The sequence below is a fragment of the Sinocyclocheilus anshuiensis genome, unplaced genomic scaffold (genome assembly GCF_001515605.1).
Source record: "Sinocyclocheilus anshuiensis isolate Anshui unplaced genomic scaffold, SAMN03320099.WGS_v1.1 scaffold3606, whole genome shotgun sequence".
NCBI classification, from domain to species: domain Eukaryota; kingdom Metazoa; phylum Chordata; class Actinopteri; order Cypriniformes; family Cyprinidae; genus Sinocyclocheilus; species Sinocyclocheilus anshuiensis.
In genome coordinates, this window is record NW_015541226.1 from 87,999 (window position 1) to 114,617 (window position 26,619).

Genomic DNA, 26,619 nt, shown 5'->3' on the forward strand with positions numbered 1-26,619 from the left:
CTTGGAGAAAACACGATGTGCGATAAGATGTCAAATGGTTGTCATCAGAGAGGTGGAACTCTCTGAATCATTCTGAACCTGATCTTCTCCCTTCTTATTGATTCAGTTTGTAATACAAGCTGTTCACTCCTTGTACTGCCAAAGTGGAGATAGACATGATAGCATCAAGGCCAGAGAAACCCACAGGAGGGATGAAAGGAGATAATTATCTGAGGACCAGAGTCAGCAAACTTTTGTTTTAATGTCTGATTTTGTCTGCCTCCTTTTTTGAAGCTACATGGAATCATTTAGGGTTAAGGTGACTAAAGCGACTAGCTAGATATTTTATTTTATTTTAATTGCATAATAAGTGGAGATTTTATCTTAATTACTGCTGATCACCTCTTGAAGATGTTTGAAATGCAGGCATGGCTGGAGCACTTTGAATCACACGATTGTGTGGCATTTCAGATCTATTTCAGATCGCCCCATTAAAAAAAAAGTCCAGTAATACTGTGAAATATTATTACAATATAAAAGAACTGTTTAATCAATTTAAAAATGTAATTTATTCCTGAAGCTGAATTTTCAGCATCGTTACTGTAGTCTTCAGTGTCACATGATCCTTCAGAAATATATGCTGATTGCTGCTTAAGAATTTTTTTTTATAGTTATCAATGTTTAAATAAATAAATAAATTCTTACTGATCCCAAACTTTGAAATGGTAGTGTATAGCATGTTTGGTGATGAAATGCTAATGTATAAAACATTATAAATGATTTGGCTAAAGATTAGCCATGTCTTTTTTTAAATCAACCATAATGATTTCTTCTCATTTATGTTCATATTTTATTTGAAATGTAAATCGCACAAGTATTTCCCACGATTCAGCTTACCTAAACTTCTAAAACCTCTTGACGTGACACGGCTCTTCTTCAGATCATTTCATTTTTAAACCCATTCTGCTACATAAAATGCTTTGTTTCTCTAGACATGTTTGTTTGCAAACCTTTTTAGAGCAGGACATATTTTAGTCAAGCTATAATGACAGACGTTTACAGTATTTCCCGTGTAGGTGAAAAACTCCTCACCTCCCACGAGCAAATCAAGGGTGTGATTTGGAAAGAATATATGCTGCCACACAAGCTATTTCTGATTCACTGTTCTGCTCTACCCTACTGCTGTAAATTATTTAATTGGAAAGTTCATTTAATTAGACCTGTTTGGTTAGCTAAATCAGACTGTCTCATCCATTCAATTAGCCACCAAAGTGCTACCTGTACGCTTTAACATGAGAGCTGTGATCGCACTGTATATATATCAGTATTCAAATGTTGTTAAAACGAAACAATTAGGGCCCTATTTTAACGATCTAAGCACATGGTCTAAAGCGCACGGCGCAGGTACAATCAGGGCGTGTCCGAACCCACTTTTGCTAATTTAACAATGGGAAAATGGTCGGCGCACCCGGGCGCATGGTCTAAATGGGTTGTCCCTATATTCTTACTTAATGAGTAATGTGTGTTTTTTAGGCAGAACGTGCAATAAACCAATCAGAGTCTCATCTCCCATCACCTTTAAAAGCCAGGTGCGCTTGCACCATGGTGGGTTCGCTATTTACATGGCGGAATGTAATTTTTCATTTTTAAAAATGTTTGTGCGCTGCTGCGTGTCCCTGTGTGAGTAATAAGCAAAGTGTACGCGCGTTGTGCACCCGCCTATAGGCGCATATTACTAACACGCTCTTTAAATAACAAAGAAAAAATGTTGCGCCAGACTTCAGACAAGGTTTGAGTTGGTCTATGGCGCAGTCTATTTTCAGTTCATCAAAATAGCAATGCGCCAACAATGCGCCTGAACACACCTCTTTTTTAGACCAGCACGCCCATGGGCGCAAATGCATTTGCTATTTAAACAATGCGGCGCAGGATGGGAAAATGAGAACTGCGTTGGGCTGAAACTAGCAAAAATACTTGCGCCGCGTCTTGCGCCACATTGCGACGGGTGTATGATAGGGCCCTTAGACTTTCTTTGCAATGTTTCACCAGAATTAGCTGTGTTTTTACGCATTATGAAATTAGTTAGAAATTAATTCATTGTTTCCATTCATTATGACATCACTAGTTCTTTTCCCATTGATTATGACATCATTAATTAATTTCCCACTGATTGTGACATCAGAATGTCTTTCCTCACTGATTATGGCTCATAATTAGTTATTTTTCTACTGATTATGGCAAATTAATTACTTAATTTTTATTTTTATAGAATTATTAATTCTGTTCCAAGTGATTATGACATCAGAATGTCTTTTCTCACTGATTATGACATCAGAATGTTTTTTTCACTGATTGTGACATCAAAATTAGTTCTTTTCCCAAAAACTATTACATTATAATTAGTATTTTTCCCTCTGACTGTGACATCACAAATAGCCATTTTCCACTTATGACATGAGAATGTCTTTTAACTTCAGAATACTTTTGTTTTCACTGATTATGACATCAGAATTAGGTTTTTCCCAATGATTATGGCACTATAATTAGTTCTGTTCCCAATGATTATGACATGAGAATGTCTTTTTTACTGATTGTGACATCAAAATTAGTTCTTTTTCCACTGCTTATGATGTCATAATTCTGTTCCCAGGAATTATGACATAAGAAATAGCTATTTTCCCACTGATTACGACATCAGAATTACTTTTTACTTCAGAATACTTTTGTTTTAACTGATTGTGACATCAGAGTTAGCTCGGTTCCTAGTGATTCCTGCTAAATCTCGGCATCAAACATGTTGACCATACCAACGTCTTCAATCAAAAAGAGGCATAAAAACATGACAGGAGGAACTTCCTTAATCTCAAAGATTATTCCAGCATCAGCACTTTCCTTGCTGCTATATAATCGATTAGGACTGAGGGGCTCCTGTGAAATAAATGATCTGGCTTCTGTTTGGAGCGTAAATCACATGCTTGCTCCTATATCTACAGGATTTACATGCACAGACTTTTGGCAGAGGATGCGCTGATCCCGTGCTATGTGAATTTCGACTTTGTTTTACTTTTTACTTTTAGATTTTGTAAATACGGCCTCCTCGATCCAAAAAAAAGGGTGGAACAATCAGCTGAAATTTTTCAGCATTTAACTATCTGATAATAGTTTTTAACTGTTGAACACTGAGTGAAGATAAAGAGAAACTGGGCTTCACATGACTTGATAATAGGCTTTCAGCATTAATGTATTTAAGTCTGTTCTTGTGCTCACACTGCGCTTATTTCAGTGTTATTAATGAAATGTCCTGTATTGTTCACAAGCTGCTCTCTGACCTCAATTGAATCACCCTGCGAGACAAGCCAAATGAACAAAATGAATCAATAGAAATAAGTCATTTGTGGGGTCTACGGGTCAGCAGCACTAAATGTGTGAAGCTTTTCATCAAGCACCGAGACTATTAAGCTTTTACACCTCAGAAATGTACAAGAAATGCTTCGTATTAAGTCACTAATTTATGCAAGACTGTCAGCACAGTAATTTAAGGTGAAGAAAAGTGCAATGAATTTGGCGTGTGACCCCTTTTAGCTCTTAAAAAGTTTCTCCTCAAAGCTTGCTTGTGTCATTTTGCTAAATATGAGAAAAACATGGTTGTTTAAATCCATTTTTATAGCATTTTTCATTGAATTCAAAACCAGCGGCTTAAATTTAAGTGGTCACATTTTTGCTGTATTTTGAGATGCAAATGGCAAGAGAAGCCAATTTTAGTGTCCTTACTGTCAGTGGTGACTGTTGAATCCGTTTATTCTTCCACGCAGCTGAATTTGCTATACAGCCACATAATGTGATATCAGCTCTTCCTATCAAGTCTTCACCCAACACGTCTGTCAATAGCTCCACCTATTTATAGTAAATATGTAGAGCGGCTAAGCCACATTTTTCAAGGACACTTTTTTCATTCACTTCAATTGAAATATTACACGCACACGAGCGATAGAGATGTTAGCTTTGTTGTCTGCATCAGTGTGCGACAGCGAGCATTTAGACCAACTCTTCTCTTCAGCTTTTCAAATTATTTCCACATTCGTTTATGCTCCGTTTGTCTTTTGATGCAGAGCATTTTTGATATTAGAAGGCTTTGACTAGACCCTGTGTAATCACATCTCCGAAAAGACCATAGCTTTCTTTTTTCATAAACATCCTTAGGGTTTCCGGAATAACCAAATTCAGCTTAATTGAGATGCTGGCCTCTTCTGCTCTGTCACTCCGTAGTTCCCTCCTGCTTTCTGTACCCAGCAGGACACTGGAACGGCTGACCCAGGCTGTCAGTTATCTTTGAGCAGAGCCATGGTAAATATCCTGCATTGATTAAGCAGATTTGCATAGGCAGAGCAGGCTTCGAGGCAAAGAGCTGAATGCTAACCAGCATCCACAATGTCACAGGCCCAAAATACCATCTCGCCCTGCAGCTGCAAGGGTTTTCTGCCATAAGTAGGCAAAGAACGTAATCAGACTGCTGGCTTTGTGTAGGAAGTGGACTGGAAGTTGCCAAGCCATGCCACATTTGCCAGAACCATTCTTTTATACTGCTATATATCAGTGATTCTTCAATTACAGGAACTTTTCTGTCCCTTTAAGCTGCACGCTAATTTAGCTTTAATATATTGTATATATGTTTTAGTTTAAGTAATTAGTTTAGTACTTCAAATTAAACCTGGCAACACTTCAGAATTTTTGTTGAAGTGTAAGATTTTCATATAGTGTTTATATTTGAATTATTTCATTTAATGAAAACCATGTTATAGTTTTAGTTGGCAATAGCATCAAAGTTTTGACCCTTTATAATAAATTTGTAGTGTTAAAATGAGGAAATTCCACTTTGCACAATTTTATAGAATGACTGTGCCCAACTGCTGTTATTAAAAATTAATTATAAAAAATACATTTTGAATTTTATATTATATTATATTATATTATATTTTAGATTCATAAACTGTAAGAACCATAAAGTGAAATTGAAAATATGAAAAATATGAAAATAAAAATTTGATTTAATATTTTATATTACTATACTTTAGATTGTTTAGATTGAAATTTGAGAATTCAGAAAGAGTTGCAATAATGTTACTCCCATCAGTGTCTTTCTCTTAATTTTACAGTCTGATTTCAAGCCACTTACTGTGTGAACAGCTATTTCACATCACTTTAAATGGAATTGTAACAATCTAGGGCTTTTTTTTTTATTCTTGCAGACTAGCCAGCTTTTGATGGAGTCCAGTCTTTGGTAACAGTCACGATGAGTTTATCTCAGAAGTGCTGTTGTCCACAACAATCAAAGGTTCAGGACCGCAGAGCTTTAAGCTCTCTTTTTATACCTGGTTGGAGAAAGGAAGGGGAAATCTCTATATACAGTGACAACTTTAAATGTATCTATTGTATATATACTGTACAATGGTGTCCAAAATGCTGAGAAAACTAGTGAAAATGCCTCTGTTTTACGTGTATTTACCTTTTTAACTTACATTAACAACAAATTGTTTATACTTACAATTTACTTACTTTATATGCATTTTCAAATTTCAGTCATTTTCAGATTTGTTAACATTATGTTCATTTTCCCTGACTTTTATTTTGCACAAACATGCTCTTTTTGCTCATAGCTGCAGTCAGTCCACTCTGATTTCTGTGAATTCACAGACTATTATTGAAGCTCAAGGGTGAAAATACAAGCCTGTCCATAATGACCTTTACCTGTCAAGGTAGAATAATCAGATTTCACTCTTTGCTTCGGCAGGCCAGCAGACAGCTCACTAAAACTTAATACACAGCAGAGCTGCTCATTTCACCAGGCCAGATGAATAACAGGTCCAAAGGGCCCTGTCATCTAACGCTATGTAGTTCTCATCCTGTACAGCTATGTAGTCAGCTATTATTCAATATGAAGTGTAAGCAAGCCATAGACTTTAGTTAGAGCAGACACCATATTTAATCTGACGTGAACAGAAGTGAGGCTGTGAGAGAGTCCATTCAATATGTCGTACTGTTGCGTACGTGGAAGTTGATCGTTCAATCGATAAAACTGGAATGTCTTTCCACAAGTTTTCAGTGGATATAAAACTTAAGAAAATATGCATTATGAAGATGTGACACAGGTGCACTATTTCCAGGTACACAACAGTGAAGCATACTAAACTTATGTCCCTCTCATTCTCATTTTCATTTGCGAGTCAAAATCAATGTGGTGTTTACTAAATCAGTCGTTTCAACTGGTTTGTTTTCAGGATCCAGAATAATTTAAGCTGCAAAATTAAACAATCAAATTATTAATATTCTGCATATTTCCCACAATATGCAAAATAGACACATTTGGTTTCTAAACGTCTCTTCACTCTCAGCAGTGTTATTTTAGTATACGAGATACTATTATAGTTTTTGTTAATATTTTGAATGAGATTTTTTTTATATGTGACCCTGGACCACAAAACCAGTCATAAGGGTTAATTTTTTGAAATTGAGATTTATACATCATCTGAAATTTGAATAAATAAACGTTCCATTGATGTTGTTAGGATAGGACAATATTTGGCCGAGATACAACTATTTGAAAATCTGGAATCTGAGGGCTGAGGGAAAACAAAATATTGAGAAAATCGCATTTAAACTTGTCCAAATTAAGTTCTTAGCAATGCATATTACTAATCAAACATTAAGTTTTTATATATTTACGGTAGGAAATTTACAAAATATCTTCAATGAACATGATCTTTACTTAATATCCTAATGATTTTTGGCATAAAAGAAAAAATTATAATTTTGGCCCATACAATGTATTGTTGGCTATTGCTACAATTATATATACGTGTGACTTAAGACTGATCTTGTGCGCCAGGGTCACAAATATATTTTCAGATTTTTTTTTGTCTATTTTATTAGTTTTTGTTGTTTGTTTTTAAAGTGTATATATTTTAGTACAATTTAAACTAAATGAAAATGAGAAATGTTGCAGTTTTGCAGAAAAGTTTTTTATTTTTTATTTCAATAAACATTTATTTCATTTCATTTACGGAAATGTGTTCTATGGTTTTAGTGTTAGTTTTACTTTTAGTTAGCTATAATAATCCTGATTCTCAGAAGCTAATAATTCAATGCCCAAAATAAAAAACAGAACTACCAGACTTTGCTATAAGTTTGACTGCATCATATAATAATTGCTGTTAATAGTGTTCATCATCTGTTTGATTACGTCTTTAATTGATTTTTCCGTACATTTCTGCCATATGTACATAAACTGACAGTCACCACTGATAAGCTACCACTAAATATTATAGAAACTTCATTTTCTGTAAAGTCGCTTTGCAATGATTTGTATCGTAATTTAAAGTTGTTAATTAGTAATTATAAATTGTTAAGAACCTATTCAGTTCAGGTGCCAAAGTTTGTTGTTGAAATTATAATCGTGGCTGTTGGTCACATTTTGCTGCAAATTATTTAGTGGCAACAGACTCCAAGTAAACTTTATTGAATGATGTTAAAAAAAAATCAATAAACAGATAATTCTACATTTTTTTATTTGTCCAAAATACATTGTTCTTTAAATAATGTATTAAGACTGAAAATAAATTGAATGGATTTAACCGGATTTGCTTATCTGTCAGACACCATGAAGCATTACACTCTCGGCTTTGAGAAGAGTGAAGAAACAAGCTAATCTTCCAGGAGTTCAATATTAAGTTCCCGTCACTGTCAGACGGGGCGTGAGAGAGGGAGGGAAAAAGATTAGACTCTTCAGCACAGATGAACGTTAAAGGCTTATATTCCACCGAAACACATTCTCACATTGTTAATATGTGGATTAGGCCATTTTCTCCTTCCCAACAGAAGTATCAATATAGGAGTATAAAATGGCATAATGCAGCAGCTCTCCACTGCATTCTCGGCCTGTATCAACGCTGAGCTCGTGTTATTGTGAAAGAGGATATGGAGAGTGACTTCTGAGATATTCAATGCTTCTAACTGATTCCAGGATCTGTACCTGTGCATTAGTCTGCGTGTATTCATAGACATACATATTCAAGGCGGCTATTGTGTCAGTAATGTTTTCATACCGAATATCAACCGTGGGTTCTGTTCGGAGCGGTTTATAAGATTAAATGCTGTCATTCAAGGGAGAAACCTGAAATAATTTCACATTTTCTCCGCAATCAGTCAATTACGTTTCTCATTGCTTTCTGCATCTGTGATATCCTCCTCCTCTTTCAGTCACGAAGATGAGTTGTTTGCCACACTAAATATAAATTCAATGAATAATTTTATATTCACATAGAGCGATATTCCACACTCCGCCAGTGTGAAGCGCCACCTCTGCCCAGCCTGATGTGCATTCGAATGGATTTTTGCACCATTTTCATACCAAAACTGGGAGAAAAAAAGAAGAAGCTCCCCGCCCCCCCAGCAAAGTCTGGAGGGAAAACATTTTATTATTCCATCAAACCCAATCATATTTATGACCCTGCGCTTTCACGTAGGAGAGCGCTTTCCATTGCTCCATTGCGGTGTTATTTAAAATTTCATAAACCTGGTCTACAACAGTACTTATTTGGCCACACATTCTAATCTGCTCCTAATAAAGACATGCCAAGCAGAGGGTGTGAAAAACGAGCTCACACGGCGGTTGGCATGAGTAAGGGAGAGCGCTGGGGATAAATCAGAGCGGGAGACGTTGGAGACACACAGATAATCTCAGAGTGCCGCTGTGTGTTTGGTGCTCTCCTCTCATATACAGTGATGGGAAATCCATGCAGACTCTCGAAAGGGCAAGATGGAGGTGACTCGTATAAATGTTTGACGTGAGCAGTTTTTCAAAATAAAAGTTTGGAATTAACACCCAAGATGAGCTCAGCAAACTCATTCACTGTCTGTCACCGGTGAATTAATGTTTATTGACGGGGAAATAATGACACTGACTCACGAGCAGGCTTACATGAAATCTGTTCCTGCAGAGCTCCTCGGAAACTTCTGTCATTTATAAAATTCCCTAAATCTCAGACTCATTGCATATTCATTTATTATATATTGTGGCTAATTTGATTATGCTTTCAGCTGCTAATAAGAGTGTGGTACTCTCAGCTCCATTCAGAGGGAATAGTTCTCCCAAAAATGAAAATCCTGTTATTTTTCCAACCTCATCTTGTTCTAAATCCATGTATTATTTATTAATTTACTTATTTCAATATTTACTTATTTCTTGAAAAACCAACTTTGTATAATTTGGTCCATGTGGAAAGTGTTTTATGATATTTTTTATACATTTAATTAATGTATATAGACACAATTAAGTGTGTGTGTGTGTGTGTGTGTGTGTGTGTGTGTGTGTTATTGGCTACATTTTGGGGAACAATTGTCCCCACAAGTATAGTAATACCTAAGTTTTAACCTAATGGAGACATTTTTTGGTCCCTATGAGCAAAACAGCTTATAAATCATACTAAAGGAAGTTTTTTTTTTATTTATTATAATTTTTTTTTATCTAAAAATACAGAAAGTTTTCTGTGAGGGGTAGGTTTAGGGTTAGAGTTAGGGATAGAATATACAGTTTAAACAGTATAAAAATCATTATGTCTATCAAACGTCCCCATAAAGCATGGAAAATGTGTGTGTGTGTGTGTGTGTGTGTGTGTGTGTGTGTGTGTGTGTGTGTTTGTTTGTGTGTTTTGTGTAGTTGTAGGGCAATAGAAAATACGGTTTGAACAGTATAAAAACCATTACGCCTATGGAGAGTCCCCATAAACCATAAAAACAAACCTGTGTGTGTGTGTGTGTGTGTGTGTGTGTGTGTGTGTGTGTGTGTGTGTGTGTTTACTATTTTTTGTTAATTTGTTTAGGTTGTTGAAATGGAAATTACTGTCCATATTTTATCTTCATAATGTTTGACCAATAAAATAGTGTTACAAAAATATTTACTTATTATTTTTACATTTTTTTAATTCTTAACTTAAATTGTTTTTACTCGTGCACACCACAAATTTTTACGTCAAAATCAGTGCAGAAAAATGCATCTGGACCTATACAATATATTAGAAACTTTATTTAAATAGGTTCTTTTACATTATGGTGGTGCAATCTAATGCATTCAAGTCTCTCTTTTGTTTTTCTATTGTCCTGTTTGTGTGTTTCACCGTATTATAGACCACGGATGACATGGTCTCTTCGGCCGAATGCTCCAGTGACGACGAGGACTTTGCCGAGTGCGAAGGACATGCAGGTGGGCTAGGTCAGTTGAATTTTGCTTGCCTCTATGTGGCGGCCTTTCATTTGCAACTGAGGATCAGATCCTCAAAGCATCGCCTCCCCCCATGGATAGAAAAAGTGTAACTTCCTTTCCAATCCAACCCATGTACACCAATATAGAGACATGAATATAGTAGGATATCTTAAGAAATATTCTAAACAAAACAGAAATAGGCATGGATTTATAATGCTTAGTCTATTCAGTAGCCTTGAATCAGAGCTGATGTCAAATCATTCCCCTCAAACTTTTATTACGAGCTACACTTGGCCATGGGGTTTTCCGAAGTGGTTAACATGGTCACACTGATTACTAATTTTGTCCCCAGTGCCTATTATGAGAGCATACGTACAAAATTAGTACAGAAAAGTGACATGTTCTCTGCATTGATGCTTCAAAATGTATCATACTGAGGTTTCTTTGCCATGTGATAGTGGACTGCATTTTGGCACATGATACATTTTGAATTTCTCTTGAACTTTGCTTTCAGCCTTATAGTAGAGTGATATCTATGAGATTAATTGCTGTTGAAGCAGTCTTTTCGATTCCTTTCTGTTTCCTCATTTCAAGAGGCTTGATTTAAGTTAACTTGTTGTAATAGAGAACAGATATCATCGAATTTCTGTGTACCAATTTTTGTTTTGTGTCGTTATGCTTATTTTTAACGATATCATTTTGCCTCAGTGTGAACAAGTTGTTCTGCTAATATTTTCCAACCCAAATATGAAAAATACAATTCAGTGATTAGATTGATAGTGAGAAAGAGAGAGATTTGAGAGAAGTTGGGTATTGGCTTCTTCTTTTTTTTAAAGTAATTGTACCTTTGAGAAAATAGTCTGTCATGTCTTTTGCGAAATATGCTACTTTTGTGATTGCAGTTATAGATAATTGAAAATGTATTTCTTTGCAAATCATGATTCCAGCCAGAGAGGTCAAATGAATCTCATTATCATTTGAGTAAAACCCTACCACTTACAATAATTGCATGTTTCTTCAACTTTGGGCACTTTTATATCCAAGGGGTTGATTTTTATTAAAATGAACAGATTTAAACTTTTTTTCTGTGACATGAAGGTCATGTTAAAATGTATCACATCAAGTCTTTTTACCATACTTTCATCATTTATTTAGATGCTTTTATAATAGATTTGATTGTTTTCCCAAAGTAGCAAAATAATCATAAACATCTAAATAATAAACATCTGCATAAATTATTTACATTTATTGAAATAAATATTATACCCAAATATATGTTTAGAAGTTGTTATTTATTCATTTAGCTATTTATTTATTTATTTGCATTATGTTATATGAAATATCATTATATAACTTTGTTACAAATTACTGCAAGTTAACTAAATGTATTTAAAAAGTGTGTTATCCACAAAGTCCAGAAAGCCAGATGTGCCCCTAGTTAAACAAACACCCAATTATACATTTTCCATGTCGGAAAAGCGAACCAGCGCACAACAAGAAGAACAATGTGCCATCAGATGATTTCCAGAGGCCAAAGCCATTTCATGGCCTGTTAGTTTTATCTATTGGCCTGTAATGAGCACGCTGTCTTTCATCACAGAAATGCGCAACATGTTTATTGTGCTCCATTGGATGAAAATGCATACGTTTAAGTTTTCATGCAGACATGACAGGCTAGTGATCTGCTCTGTTAGCCTGTTCTGACCCTCTGCAATTCTCTCAAATGTCAATGCCAATTTCTTCCAAATGACATTCATCAGTTTAGTGGTTTGAGAACAATATCCATCTTTCTGGAATCTTTATGTACTCATAAAGAAAGCTATTGGCAGGGTCCCAATCATCCAGTCACGTTTACACAGAAATTCATGCCATTCTAACCTCTACATCAGTTGATGTGAAGCTGCATGAGACATAACCGCTGCAGGGGTGCGTCCTCATATTCGGCGTGTGTTCTGTACCGCATGCGTGAGGTACTTCCCCTTGATTTGTCCTCATAATTTCATGAGCTTGCTCGTGGTCGATGTTATTTCCCAGCTTTCCAAAAGCAACATTCCTGTCATCTCGCCTCATCTTGTTCCGCATGATATTTTGGTGTTGAAATCGATTTTTCCTCCATTTTTCTCAAGCATCTGTTCCATCTGGGCTTGACCTCGAACATTGCCATTTTGATTAACAAAGCGAATAACAGGCAACAAAATCTTTTCTTGCCATCCAAAGAGTTTTTAGAGCTCAAGCATTGATGTAATCTTAAGAAAGTTGTGTTTTAAGAATGACCAGCATCCTTGAACGATCCTTGGCGCCCTCTCTTCCTCCTCACCTGACTGAGCCGGTCTGCATATGAAGTCGTTTTTGAATGCAGATGGCATAGAAAGAGTTTTATTGCCACAAACCGTGCACTTCTCAATGTCACGCTTTCTTAAGCAGTCATTTGTGGCATGTAATATGGTAGCTGCTAGTCAGAGCCATTTTCCAGACTATTCTCTCATTATTCAGTGCATGGCGCCATTTTTTGATCTCCATGCATTTCCTCACCATCAGACTAACCTGAGTGCTGTACTGTATGTATGAGCCAGTTTCAACAAAGCCTCATACCTCAAGCTTATGGTTGCAAAGATCTCCGCTGCATTTCCTGTACCAAATCGTGTTCCTGTCTATCAACGTGTCTGTCTTGACGTGTTGTCACGTGATTCTGTTCTCTGTTTGTAAAAATTGTTGGGTTTTCCCCTTTATCCCCTATCTGGAATTCCATAGGAGGGCTTCTGCTGATTAATGATACGCTTCCGAATTATTCCGTAGAGCAGTTCTGCTGTATCATTCTCAAATTATTTCTCTGCACACAGACCTCATTATTTTAAAGTTCATGCTTGCATGCAAACCAAAAAAGTTATATTTCTGTTATGTAAAGTTGCAGATGTATTTTTTAGAAAGTTGTAAATAAACCCCACACATTTTGTTTATTCTGAAACACTTTTAGGGGAAGTCGTGGCCTAATGGTTAGAGAGTCGGACTCATAACCCAAAGGTTGCGGGTTTGAGTCTCGTACCGGCAGGGATTGTAGGTGGGGGGAGTGAATGTACAGCGCTCTCTCCCACCTTCAATACCACGACTGAGGTGCCCTTGAGCAAGGCACCGAACCCCCAACTGCTCCCCGGGCGCCGCAGCATAAATGGCTGCCCACTGCTCCGGGTGTGTGTTCACGGTGTGTGTGTGTGTGTTCACTGCTGTGTGTGTGCACTTAGGATGGGATAAATGCAGAGCACTAATTCCGAGTATGGGTCACCATACTTGGCCACATGTCACGTCACTTCACTTCACTTCACTAAATGGGGCTCATTTTCAGAGTGTTTAAATGATTCGGTAGTACAGTATTTCCATTTGAACAAGACAAAAGGTGAAATGAATTAGGAATTGAGGGCAAGAAGCCTCCAGAGACTCAATTATCTGTTTGACAGAAGCATCTCTCACTCTTATAGTTTATGGTACAGTTTGCATATGCAGGAATGGTTCAGTGCGATGTATTAATATTAAAGTTGCATTGCAGATTTGTGTTGGCGTGTAGTGTAATACTAATCAGTTCTAAAGAGCAAAGTTCTACATCTTTCCAAGTGCGATTTGTTCAGGCTTATCACTGTCTCATATTGAGGCTTTTGATGAAATAATTACGGATAATTAATTAAAACGAAAATTTTGTTAAAATGAAAAACAAGCTCCAGTTTTGCTTTGCTGTGATAGCAATTTGTTTGTTTCTGCTAAAAAAAAAGAAAAGTCCCATGATATTTTTCTGTCATTAAAACGTCAGCTTGGCTCAAACCAGATAAAGATGAATGAAGAATGAGATGGGTCATTTCTGTAAAGCAGTACCTTTTGAGTTCTGTAACTTTTGTAATAAAAAAAAATAGAATTTCTACTAAAGGGCTTGGCAGACTTTCAGAAATATGGTCAAGCTCAACAAATTCGAGAAAATTAACAGGATGCCCAACAGAATGGAAATAAAAGTCGTTTCTCGGAGAAGGAATTGAGAGTTACTGCTTACAGCTTGAGGGTTTTAACTTTTTAAACTTTTTAATCATCTTTCATGTTTTAAAGTGAGATTAAACCACAATCAGTATAGAATTAATGTAATTTTGTTAGTTAAAGGGACATTATGGGGGGGGGGGGAAGTTATGACTAACCCTGACTAATATGATTGCCATTTTAAAAAACTATCCATTATATTACAATTAAACATGCATTGCCATTCAAAAGTTTTGGGTCAGTATTTTATTTTATTTATGTTTTTTTTTTTAAGAAATTAATACTTTTAATCAGCAAATATCACAGTGAATACATTTTATAATGTTACAAAAGATTTCTAAATGCTGTTATTTTGAACTTGCTATTCATCAAAGAATCATTTAGAAGAAAATGTATCACAGTTTCCACAAAAATATTAAGCCCCATGTTCATTAACTGCATAGTAAGAATGACCCAAGAAACATTTTGTCATTCTCTGCTCACCTTCATGTTGTTTAAAACCAGTATTAAACACAAAATTACAAATATTTTCCTTAAAAGTGGTCCACACTATACTCCAAGACTTCTGAAGCCATATAATATCTTTTTCTGTAATAAACAGATCAAAATGAGACATAACTAAATATGGCTCCTATGAAGTCTATGTGAAATATGCTGTCTCTGAATTGCATTTGTAGGACTCATTTCTCTTCCTTATACGAACACCAGATGGCATTATATGCTGCACTCATGATTTTAGATTCACACAATACTAAGAAATTTCCAAAAGATGCATATGTAATGAGCTGGATTTTAGTTATTAGCCTGATTCAAGCAGATATCTACTTTTTAAGAATACGTGTAGCTTGTTTTGTCATGCTGATTAGACAGAGGTGAGCGTCTTTTTAGACTCAAAAGCAATTAGATGCCGTTGGAATGCAGGAAATGAATAAAAAAACGGTAGAACAAAGGAAAGAACGGTCCAGATTAGAGAGCCAGTATTGCTTGGCCCCATCCTGTGCCAAGAGAGAGAGAGTTGCTTTTATCACAGGCCTGCAGGTGGCCGTTCAGCATTGGAGCTCCTGTTTAATTACCTATCCATAGTGCAACCAGAGATAAGAACACACTAGACACCCGACATTGAGATACACCTCTTGTGTTAGAAGAGTTTTGAATAGTCTCACTTTGCAAATAATACTCAATGCGTTACAGTGTTTGCATTCTAACGGGGCACCTTACCGCACAGATGTACACTCTTGTCAGGTGCCGTCAGTCAATTTCATGCATAGATGTGCATTATTAACAGAATGTGTGTGTTGTAGTTAGTTGAAACAAGTCAGTCTGGTGGTGCACTAAAAACAGTCACAGCCTTGAGCATTAAAGGCCCGTTCACACACCAAGAACGATAAAAGTTAAAATGATACTTTAAAAGTATAGAGTCCACACCACAACAATAACCATAACAGCACAGAGCATACCTGTCAACCCTCCCGTTTTTCCCGGGATTCTCCCGTATTTTACCATTCTATCCCGCTATCATCCCGTTTAAATATTTTCCCGTATTGCTCCCGTATTTTTAATCTTTCTATAAAAATTTTTAAAAATCCTACTGGGCATATTTTATATGTTTGCTACATTCGCTTCCGTAAAACTCCCGTAATTTGTATGGGCCAAACCTCAACATATGAATAATCACGACAACAAATTCCAAGGTTGTCAAGTTGCCAGATCTTGTATGAAACGCATCTTTCTCACACAATCGACGCATACAAATTTCAACCCATTTGTCCCCTCAACTTGGCAACCTACAGCCCAGTGACGCTAATGATATGTGCGCAGGTAGTACCGTGGGAAGGAAACAATGATCACTGGTAGAAATGGGAGAAGACTCAGGTGGTGCTCCAGTGAAAAAACTAAATATACATGTAAATTGAGATATAGCTTACACTTCAAAAGGCTATTTAATTGATTAAATATGAGCGCTGCAAGTTTCAAAGTCAGGTGCTGCGCTGCTTTGTTTACTGAGGTTACAGGGGGAAACGGCTATATTCCTGGTGAAAAGCGCCACCTGCTGGCAGAGAATTAATTTGCATTTTTTTCAATAAGCCCTTCTGCGCTTTGTTTAGACCAAAGCCAAAAAACGACCCTTATTTTTACGCATAAAACACGCAGTTATAAATGTGAACTGGTGGATCGACAAGAAGATAATGAATTATAAAACTCTAAAGATATAGCCTACACTAAGATACATTTATGTTACTAAATGAATATAATTGTTTGATAATAATTGTTTAAATTAATATAAAAATAATATAATATAATATAAAAATTGTTACTTTTGACTCCGCCCCCCTTTCCCGTATTTTGGTACCCAAATGTTGTCAGGTATGGCACAGAGGAATGACATTGTTGAAATAACTTTCAAAACCATTTTTTCCAGCTAATGAATGATAAAAACTTTGACAGCCAATCAGAGAGCTTTAAAGAGCTTGAGCAGTTAAAGCAGCAGACGACATAACTGCAGCTTATATTAAATAGACAGTTATTGAGGCTAGGTAATATTATTATCATTATAGCTATCATTCTTGGTGTGAACGAGTCTTAACAGTTGTTTAGTCAGCCCTCTGTATTGGAATGTCACGATTTCCCAGCATGCACTACACTGGTATATAATGTTGGATAAATTAAATATTACCAATTTCAATATATTGCAAGTATATCATTTAAAGTGTCACATATATTGACACATTGTTCTAATCTATCAATCAAAAGGAAGTCAAATTGACAGTTAAATTGACAAATTACAGTATTTATAAAGGAGTATTATATATTTTAAGAATCTTATACTTTCATTAATCACTGCTTTCCCCACAATACTAGTCATTGTGTGGTTTCATTGTATTTAATTATTTTTGAGAGGAATGTATTTGTTATTTTCTATTAGAAAGTAAAGTATAGATTTTAGATAATTAGATTATGTTCTAATTTAACATCTCATAAGTTAATACTGTGCGCACTAAAGTTTTCAGAGAGTTTATTTCTATTTTCTATAGAAGTCATCTATCTTGAACCCTCTTGTGGAATTCCTCAATCAATACTATGCTGCTTTTGAACCAAAGTCTGTGGGTACCGTCCATGATTATGAGATTTAATGACTTTACCGAGGAATGTGCTCTGTATTTTCCAGCAGTGTGCCACGAAAGCAAACAGACAAACATCTGTGACCTACAGGCCCTGGTTAAAAGGCTTCTTTGACCTCGCTTAACCTTTGATGTCTGATTTGACCCCCAGCTTGCTGTGTTGTTTGTCTACTCTCCCTAAATGCAACTTACTTTACGCATGCGTCAACATCTTGCAGTAAAAAAAACTTAACCCATTTTCAGCCAATTTTCCTCTCTCTTTGACATACATCCAGACTGCACGCCTGTTACATGTTTAAGACTAACAATGACAGATATATTTGTCTTTGGGTCACATGACAGAGGAAGCAGTTGTCTATTAAACTGCCCCTCTCGATTGTGTCTGTTTTATAGTTTGTGCATCTGGTTGTAGTGTGTGAAAATGAGAATTGCTTTGTTCTTTCGTCTCTGGGAATTTTGTCTTTTTAGTTTACACACTCAAATCAATTTCATTTTTTGTTGGTTACCATTTTTTTGACTAGCTGAATTTTTGGGTTCAAAATTAGTGGTGAAATTTTAACTAGATGTGAATATCAAATCACAATTATCATTAATTTGATAACGTGTTTTGATTTTTGGTATTCTTTTTTAGATTTGGAACTAATTCAATGAAAATTCCATGTGCTTACAGTGATAAATCATCAAAATCATTTTCAAATCACAAGAATCACATCAAGAACAAAATTGCACTGCCTCAAATGCAAAAACAACCCAATTTGATTTAAAAATAAAAATAAAAATAAATAAAAAAATGCACATGATGGTCAGTGAAAAGGTTCCAGATCTTCATACACTTCTTGTTTTTTCAAATTTTGAGAGTTGATCTTGATGAACAATTGACGTTTTAAGAATGTTTCCAAACTGCATGGCGAAGAAGTTGCAGTTTAGGGTTTGTCAGATTGTCAGTGTTAGAGTTTTGTTATTTTTCGTAGATGGGCATGTATATGCTCATTGTTTGTATATCCCCATCCCTTCCTTACAGCCAAAAACGTTAATGCTGCCCGACCGCTTCGTACTGCCTATACATGGACATGGCAACTGACTTACACAATCACCCCCATCATTATCATCTCCTATGTAGTATGTTCATAGGTCCAATTCCCTTGTCACAACCCCCTCCCCCTTCCTTCCCCCTCTAGCTATGGTAAAATATGTAGTCATCCATTCACTCAAACCTAAAGATTAAAACCAATCTAAGTAAAAAGTTTAATTACTAGAATGTAGATATTTATTTAACAACAACAACAACAAAATGCTATGTAAATCAAAGGCTCAAATATGTACAGTTTTTGTAAGAAAACTGGATTATATATCAAAGTAACAAAAGAGAATAATGGTGAAGTTTATTTTTCATGTTATGTGGTGTGGATGTATGTGTTGTTGCCTCCCTGTACTCTCTCATGTGGGAAACAAAAATATATATCTAACCAGAAACACGATGACAGTCATTTTGTTTTCACAAAGAAAAAACCTGTCCAAGAACATTCTTACACAACTTTCTTTTGTATGTTTTTTTTTTCTTCATGCCAAAATCATGCGGGCAATTTGTTGATGTAAGTTGACAAAAAAATTATGATATGCTTATGTGTTTATGTTTATAATATATATGCCGTTTATGCTTGTTTAAATTCTTAATATAATGAGATCAAGAAGTTCTGATCTCGATTTGCTAAATTATACTGTTGATGTTTATATTGCCTGTTTGTCAGTACTGTATTGTGTGCTATGACTAGTTATTAAGAACTTATGGTATTGGCTTTGGTTTAGTTTTGTTGTTATTAAAGTCTGCCTCTTTAAGTTCTTTTGATTTTGAATTTTATTTTTATGCAAGTCTTACTAAAAAACCTGATGGCGGTTTTATCTTTCATTTGCAATGACAGTCTGAATACCTAGCAGGTGGAAAGCAGAAACAAACCTTCAATGTCCATGAAATGGACCTTTTTGTTTTTGTTGCATAGCAGATACACCAAATTGTTTTTCTTCTAGTATTAGTATCACTCCTTCCTTTCTGAATAGCAACACGTTACAACTACACAAAGAACTGACCATCTTACTGCTACTGTACTTGTAGCATTTTAACATACAGAAAGCAGCGTTCATTGTATTCCTTATTACTTAGATTTAGTTATTACTTATTACGTATTAGATTTAGCGATTGCTTATTAGTTAGATTAAAGCATTGCCCTTCGGAAATCAAGCATATTCAATAGATAATTAGAGAAATCATTCAGCTGTCATTGCATTATGGAGACAGTAGCTGCCATTAGGAGGTCATTCAAAAGGCAAGAGTCAGTGCACTGCTGGGGAGCCACATCTTCCATCACACACGTGTGTTTATATATAGAGAGAGATGTTTTTCTACAAAAATATGCAAGCTGTTGACATTGTTTCACTTCTAATAAAACAGATGAAACCGTCATAAGGTGAGACTTCACCTCGTAGCTTATATAATGATTTTCTTATATGTACTGTATGTTATTTCTTCTGGCATTTATTTTTAGGTCATGAGACTTCATGGCAATAGGAAATTATTCATACCCTTTTTAATTATGCAGAATACTATTTAAAATCAATGTTTTTACAATAAGGATGCAATTCAGTAAGTTACAGCATTTATTAGTCTTGCTTCATGTTCATTTGTATATTGTTTATTACTAGTTCATGTTGAAATGCATGCGCTAATCCTAACAAATGCAACTTTTGTGTTAAAAAGTTTCAAATGTTTTAGTAGAAATTAACATTATATGTGATTTATATTAGTATTGTTAGCTAGGGCTGTGATAATAAATCGATGCATCGCGATTCGTGGATCGATTCTGAGATTTTCCGAATGCATCGCGATTCTTTCTGAAATCGATTCTGAGCTTAGTTTTTAACCACACACTCAAATGCTCATGAAGAAGAGCGCTTGTGCGCTTTATGACGCGAGATTAATGTAAACACAGCCCACTGTGAACACCCTTGTAATTCGCTACAACTTTTTCGAACTTTATGAATGATTATTTTAGGTTCAAGTGTGTGTAAGGAATTGTAAGCAAGCAGAGTATGACAGTTTCTAAAGCATGCAGTGCCATTTGCTGTTAAAAACTAAGCTCGAATCGATTAGAGAGAAAATCACGATGCATTCAGAAAATCTCAGAATCGATGCAGAATCATTTCTCAATTCGCCATGCGTCGATTTATTTTCCCAGCCCTATTGTTAGCCTATGTTAATTATTCACGTGCAACTTCAGATAGCTCGCAAACCAGCTCACCCACAAAGACCTGTCAAGTCCTTTTGATGCCAACTTATAGTCGTTTATGTTCGATATTGTTTTGCTTTTGTCTTTTATTTTTGTTTAGTTTTTTAGTTTTTTTTGTACGTTCTGCCTTGTATCCGTTAGTGTTTTTTAACCAGTTTTCGAGACTAACTTGCCTCGTGTCTGTGTTCAATTATAGGAGGCGAATTAGTTTTCCCAATACTTGTAAAGGATCCCTTAGAGCTCCCCTCTGTAGCCACTCGTACACCCTCCATCCCCTTTCCCCCAACCCTCCGCCCCCACCTCACCATTATTGAGACCACCAAAGAGTCCCTGTCCATGGCCACTGAGGCGGGGGTACCTTGCTTGTCGGACCGAGGCAGCGATGATTGTGATGATGATGATGGCTTGATGATATCTGGGTATGGCTCTGGGGAAGCATACGACTCTAACCTGCCCCCTACTGATGATGAAGATTTTTACACCACCTTCTCCTTGGTAACAGATAAGACCTTGTCTTCGTCGACCTTTGAAGGTGGCTACAAAGCTCACGCGCCTAAGTGGGGATCCAAGGACTTTAGACCTAACAAAGTCTCCGATTCTGGTAGGACTACTACCACGTCTTTTTCCCCCAAGCTGAGCCGCTCCACAACCATGTCCACGCCACCCAAACTGCCCGCGGGCAAAATGAATCACAGGGAGTTAAAGCCCCAGCCCGACATAGTCTTGCTTCCATTGCCCACTTCCTATGAGGTAGGCAACACAAAGCTGAAGAGCCCATTAATAACCTCCCCCATGTTCCGTAATGTACCCACAGCAATCCCCACGGAGCCGGGCATCAGGCGGGTTCCGGGGGCCTCCGAGGTGGTCCGTGAATCTAGCAGCACCACCGGAATGGTCGTCGGGATAGTTGCCGCTGCCGCTTTGTGCATCCTAATTCTGCTGTACGCCATGTATAAGTACAGAAACAGGGACGAGGGATCCTACCAAGTGGACGAGACCAGGAATTACATAACCAACTCGGCGCAGAGCAATGGAGCAGTCATGAAGGACAAGCAGCAGAGCGTGAAAAGCGGCAACAAGAAACAGAAAAACAAGGACAAGGAGTACTACGTGTGAGAATGTCGCCCGTCGCTTTGACAGAACTTTGAGCTGTTGGGCGCTGTGCCGAGAGAGGGCGACAGGAGCCGAACTGATGTAATAAACGAAGACCGGTCACCGAGGCTCTGACAGCACAGCACTGTTATGATTTCCAGCCGAAACTGATCATTCTAATTGTACAACCAACTGTAATATTGCAAATGTGTGAGTTTCCAAAAAGACAGTGACGTTTCCTTGTCTCAGTAAAGCGACTGATTGTAGTGCATGCCATGCCATCCTTCGCTTCGATCACATCCGCCCACCGGGCCGATCCGATCATCAGATAGACCTCTCGTCCCTCAAAGCGACTTGACAAGGGAACGGGCCGCAGATTGGAACTTTTTCAACCGTATGTATGTTGGTCCATTTGCTCTCTCTTTTTTATACAGCTGTCTGGTGCAGACTGGCGCAGTGCAATGATACTGTTAAAGGATGTCTATACGAAAATAAATCTAATGTGAAGAGTGTGAAAAAAAATCTATCTTGTCACAGTCGACTGTGTCGAACGAGAAATTTGTTTACATATTTTATTACATGATAGCGGTTGTACTTTTTAGGTAGATGACGTACATACGAACCTAAGTTGTATTTTTTTTTAGTAATTCTATTGTACAGAGAGAACATTTAATTGATTTATTCAGTGTGTTTCATGCCGAAAAATCCGACACTGTTGACTCATGTGAAGGACGAAAAATATATATACAGTACACACACGTTTTTGTAAGGACAAGCAGAGCATATTGTTAGATTAGAGGTCTAATCTTTCTCGCAGATGTTTCTAAGTCTAAGCATGGATATTTGACTACTTGAAGCCGTCGATGAAATACAAGACACACTTCTTAATTGTACCAAGGTTTCCTTGTTATCAGTTGTTTTATTTATTGAAGAATCAAAGAAATATGTAATAAAGAAGACTAATATGGATACGGACATGCAGCTCAGATAATTTACGCTGTGAGTTTCTTACCTTAATGTCTTAATACAAGTGGCCTGGACTGCAAGTAAGCCCTGTCGCATCGATGCAATCTTTTGCCATTTTTATTCTTATTCATGAATATTTTTGCCATTTTTTTGTATGTTTGTTAATCACTGTACCATAAATATGGTCAAGATGTGCCCTTGTTATTTTTTAATCTTCATTTTCTGTTCAACCTCATGTGTGCTTTTATTATTTTCATTTATGACATCATAGTCATGTAGCTTCACTCCAGACAATATTTGGCAATGATCTATAATAAAACATTCCATGGAGGTTGATCATATACGGGTTGTCTTAATGCGCTCATATCTAAACTCTCTTCAGTATGTGCGGCGATACATATTTTTCTGTAATTCATCACGCTGGACAGCACACTTTAATTTCCTGTTCTGTTAGGACCTTTTTAATGTGTTCAAGAGACTGGGGTCTGAAATATGCCTTTCCTACCATGCTTTTAATGGATTAAGTGCCTCACTTTGTTTTTAGCGCAGGAAAGGTGAGGTCGTCGTTTGTTATGCAGAAGAAAGATGACTGCATTTCAGTAGCCAGTCAGAGAGCAACAATGAATTAATATCAATCAGGATTTTCTTGGGAGACGCAGATTTATATAAGACCCTGTACCCACAAAGACCTGTTAACAGCATAAGAGCAGAGATGTTGAGCACAAAATATTTCTCTTTTAGTTACCAAGGCAACACAAAGGTACAAATCAGAAGCTGTGACTTCTGCTGGGGTTTAATTGTTTCATTAGACATGGTAATTAAAGTATGCCTGACTATAAACGAGGACGTCTAATATGCTATTGTTTGAGAACAAGTACAATGTTTGAAATCCTGACTAAGAACAAAAGCATCAACTTCTGTTTGCATGCAACATAAAAACTGACAGATTGATCATATGACAACACATCATGCATGTCTACAAATAGTGTGAAGGTGGTGACTTGTTTTAAAGGATAACATTAAAATGAAACCTAATCATTGAAACAAATATGAATGTTCAATTCGGTTTCAGGGTCATCGGATGTTTTCAGTTTTGTTGGATCCCCTCACACTGACAGCCATTTAGAGCAACAAAGTGACCAGAAGTCAATAATTTTCAAAGGCAATTTCAAGCTTCATGGGTTACAGTGACTGTTTTGAAGAGATTTGATGCAAAAAACAGTTGATAAAAGTTTATGCAATTGAGCAGCAAATACACCAGTGGTCACTTTTAACTGATTCATTGTTATTTTTTTTACAGTCAGTACATCTCATTTGTGTTTTGATTTTTAAATGCTTTGAATACTTAATGTATACAGGTCATCACTGAAATCACCCAGCAATACGAACACCTAACTACAGTGACCTCTAGCAATAAAGTCACTATGAACAAGCATTTTTTTCTTTCCAGGTGCTGACCGTAAGTCCATATGTATAAAAAAGAGCATTCTTATGATTTCCAGGCGGTGGAGGTAACAGTGAAAGAGATTTGCAAGATGCTGCAAGAACGAGCAACATTCTGATCTTTTTCTTCTTTTTTAACAACTGATGGGTGAATTTACTAAGTGTCACTTTTGTGTGTACTGTGGTATTTGAGCATCTTTTTCACTAACCACCCAGAATCCAGTCTAACCAGGTGCAAAATGTGCTGAAATAGTGCTGTTAAATTTTCATTGTCATTTATTTTGTAAAGTAAGCTCACACAAATCTGTGATACTCTACCGCAATTAATGTATGCTTTTGTGGCCATGTTTGCATGGTTACCTAATTTGCATAATTTAGTTTGATTTTCCTAGTGAATTCCTCCCTGAGGTTTTGCTTTTATTTACTTTTTTGAACAAACTGCCCTAAAAGATGACTAATTCCTCCAAAGAGAGTGAAAAACTCAATACTTGAAAATCATTTACTGTGTATCTAAAAAGGAGAGATACTAGCAGTCTTTATTTATAGTGCAAAAAAATAAAGCGCTTAGTGCAATTGAAATACAATTTTTTTTAAAACATTTACTCTTTATATACGATTCCTCACATATCAACACACATGTACTCAATCAATCAAAGACCAGTTTCTCAATTGGAATCCCACAATGTAAAACGATGTTAGAAATGTCTTACAGAAGGCCAATTATTTTGACCAGTCCAAAAAGTTTGACCAGTTATATTACCTTTGCCCTGGTATATCTGATATTCTCTTTAGCCTCACTCTTACAGACAGAGCACAGAAGTTGCTCTAAATAAAAGAGGAGCGTGAGATGTACAATTTCGTAATGAACATCTTATTACATGGGTGGCTGGATTATTGAACCACACTGACTGAGGAAAACCATTTTCTGGGTAAAGAGAAAGTTAATTACAATTCTACAAAGGCTTAAAATTCAATAATCCCTCCTCAACTTCCAGATAAGTTCTGTTGATTGGGACCATTCATCAAAACAGACCTTTTCTGTGGTCAAAATTAGTCCTTCCTTTTCTGTAGGAAAGACTTTTGATTGGGAATCTAATCTAACTGATTTTGCATTTTGCAGTTTAATCCTGTTGTCAGTAAATATAAAGGAATTGTAATGAATTTGCATGTTTAGTATGTTGTATCAGTAGCTCAGCCATAAAATCTAATGATGACACCAGATTTAATCCGATTTTGATTGATCGCCTCAGTGGAAACCGGAAGAACAGAACTACACAACATACCATAATTGTGCTACATGTACATATATTAAGCTAACTGCCATGCAGTAAATATCAGTCAACATATTAACATCCTTATGATGAGATTGACAGGTCATGCAAGGGCGTCTGGGATCAGTATCATCTGATTGCTTGATGCTGATGTTTACTTGAGAAAAATGACAATGGGTTTTATTCACTAATAAGTGTGCTCTTTCTTACTTCACAGGAGTTTTCAAGAATTTCCATTGCGTTATCTGTTAAATGATTACAGTGTTTATGTTGTGCAATTATTATGTTAATCTGTACTGCTCTGTAATGTGTATATTTTTACAAATCCGAAATCATGAACAGCCTGCTGGTAAATGTCATACATACACCAAAAAAAAAAAAAAAACTTTTTTCATCAAAAGCCATGCAGAATACAACAAAATAATGTTTTTGCAAGCAATATGTATTATAAATGGCTGATTATGGGGGCCTCTTAAAAGTGAAATGAACTTTATTGTAATGGATAATTTTCCCTATCTGCTGCCTTTGAAGGGTTTTGAAACGTTTGTTCTTGTGATGCCAGCAACCTAAGCCAATCTTGCTGTTGTTCCAGAGTGATTAGTGAAATTAAATTTACAGCTCACAGACAATTGCGCCCATGAGCAAAGACGGCAGAATTCAGCTCACCTCTGGGGAATCTGTAATGGTAGATAGAGATGTATGTATGACACAAATAACCCAGAACTCATAATATTGTGATTTATAACATCGAATAAGAGACTTATGGTAAGTCCATTTATTCTTTAATAAAATAGTTCAATCCAATAGTGAATTTATAGATGGTCTATTTTCACTGTCTAGAAATCTACCTATTGTCCCTCAAATGAATAGAGGATCATCAAAACCATGCCATTCTGAAACTGTAGCAGGAAGCTGATCCACAGAGACTGAGAGAGAGTGCGAGACTGGTAAAAGCCTTGATTCATTATTAATCTAAGCTGCAGAGCACTGGAGATCAGCCACTGCTTTACAGGAATACTAACACACCAGACTGGGACATTGCTGTGTCGGACTGAGGAGGATGTACAGTATGTTTGTGCAAAATATGCATCATCGCCATCAGGGGATTAGCTTTTCTAAACTACTTCTATGTAAGCTGCATATTCAGGCACACACAGCAAATCGCAAGAATGTGATTTTCTCTCTCCTTTTTTTTTTTT

At 36.4% G+C, this 26,619-nt stretch overlaps 1 protein-coding gene across 1 annotated transcript in view; it reads left to right on the top strand.

Annotated features, from left to right (window-relative positions):
• LOC107690776 (neurexin-3a-beta) overlaps positions 1–21,830 on the top strand; it is a 100,146-nt gene extending 78,316 nt beyond the window's left edge. Inside the window, exons 7-8 of the mRNA XM_016489195.1 lie at positions 10,159–10,243; positions 20,845–21,830. Coding sequence (XP_016344681.1) covers positions 10,159–10,243; positions 20,845–21,764 — 1,005 coding nt within the window. The 3' untranslated portion in view covers positions 21,765–21,830. The remainder of the gene's footprint in view (positions 1–10,158; positions 10,244–20,844) is intronic.
• Positions 21,831–26,619: the final 4,789 nt, after the last annotated feature.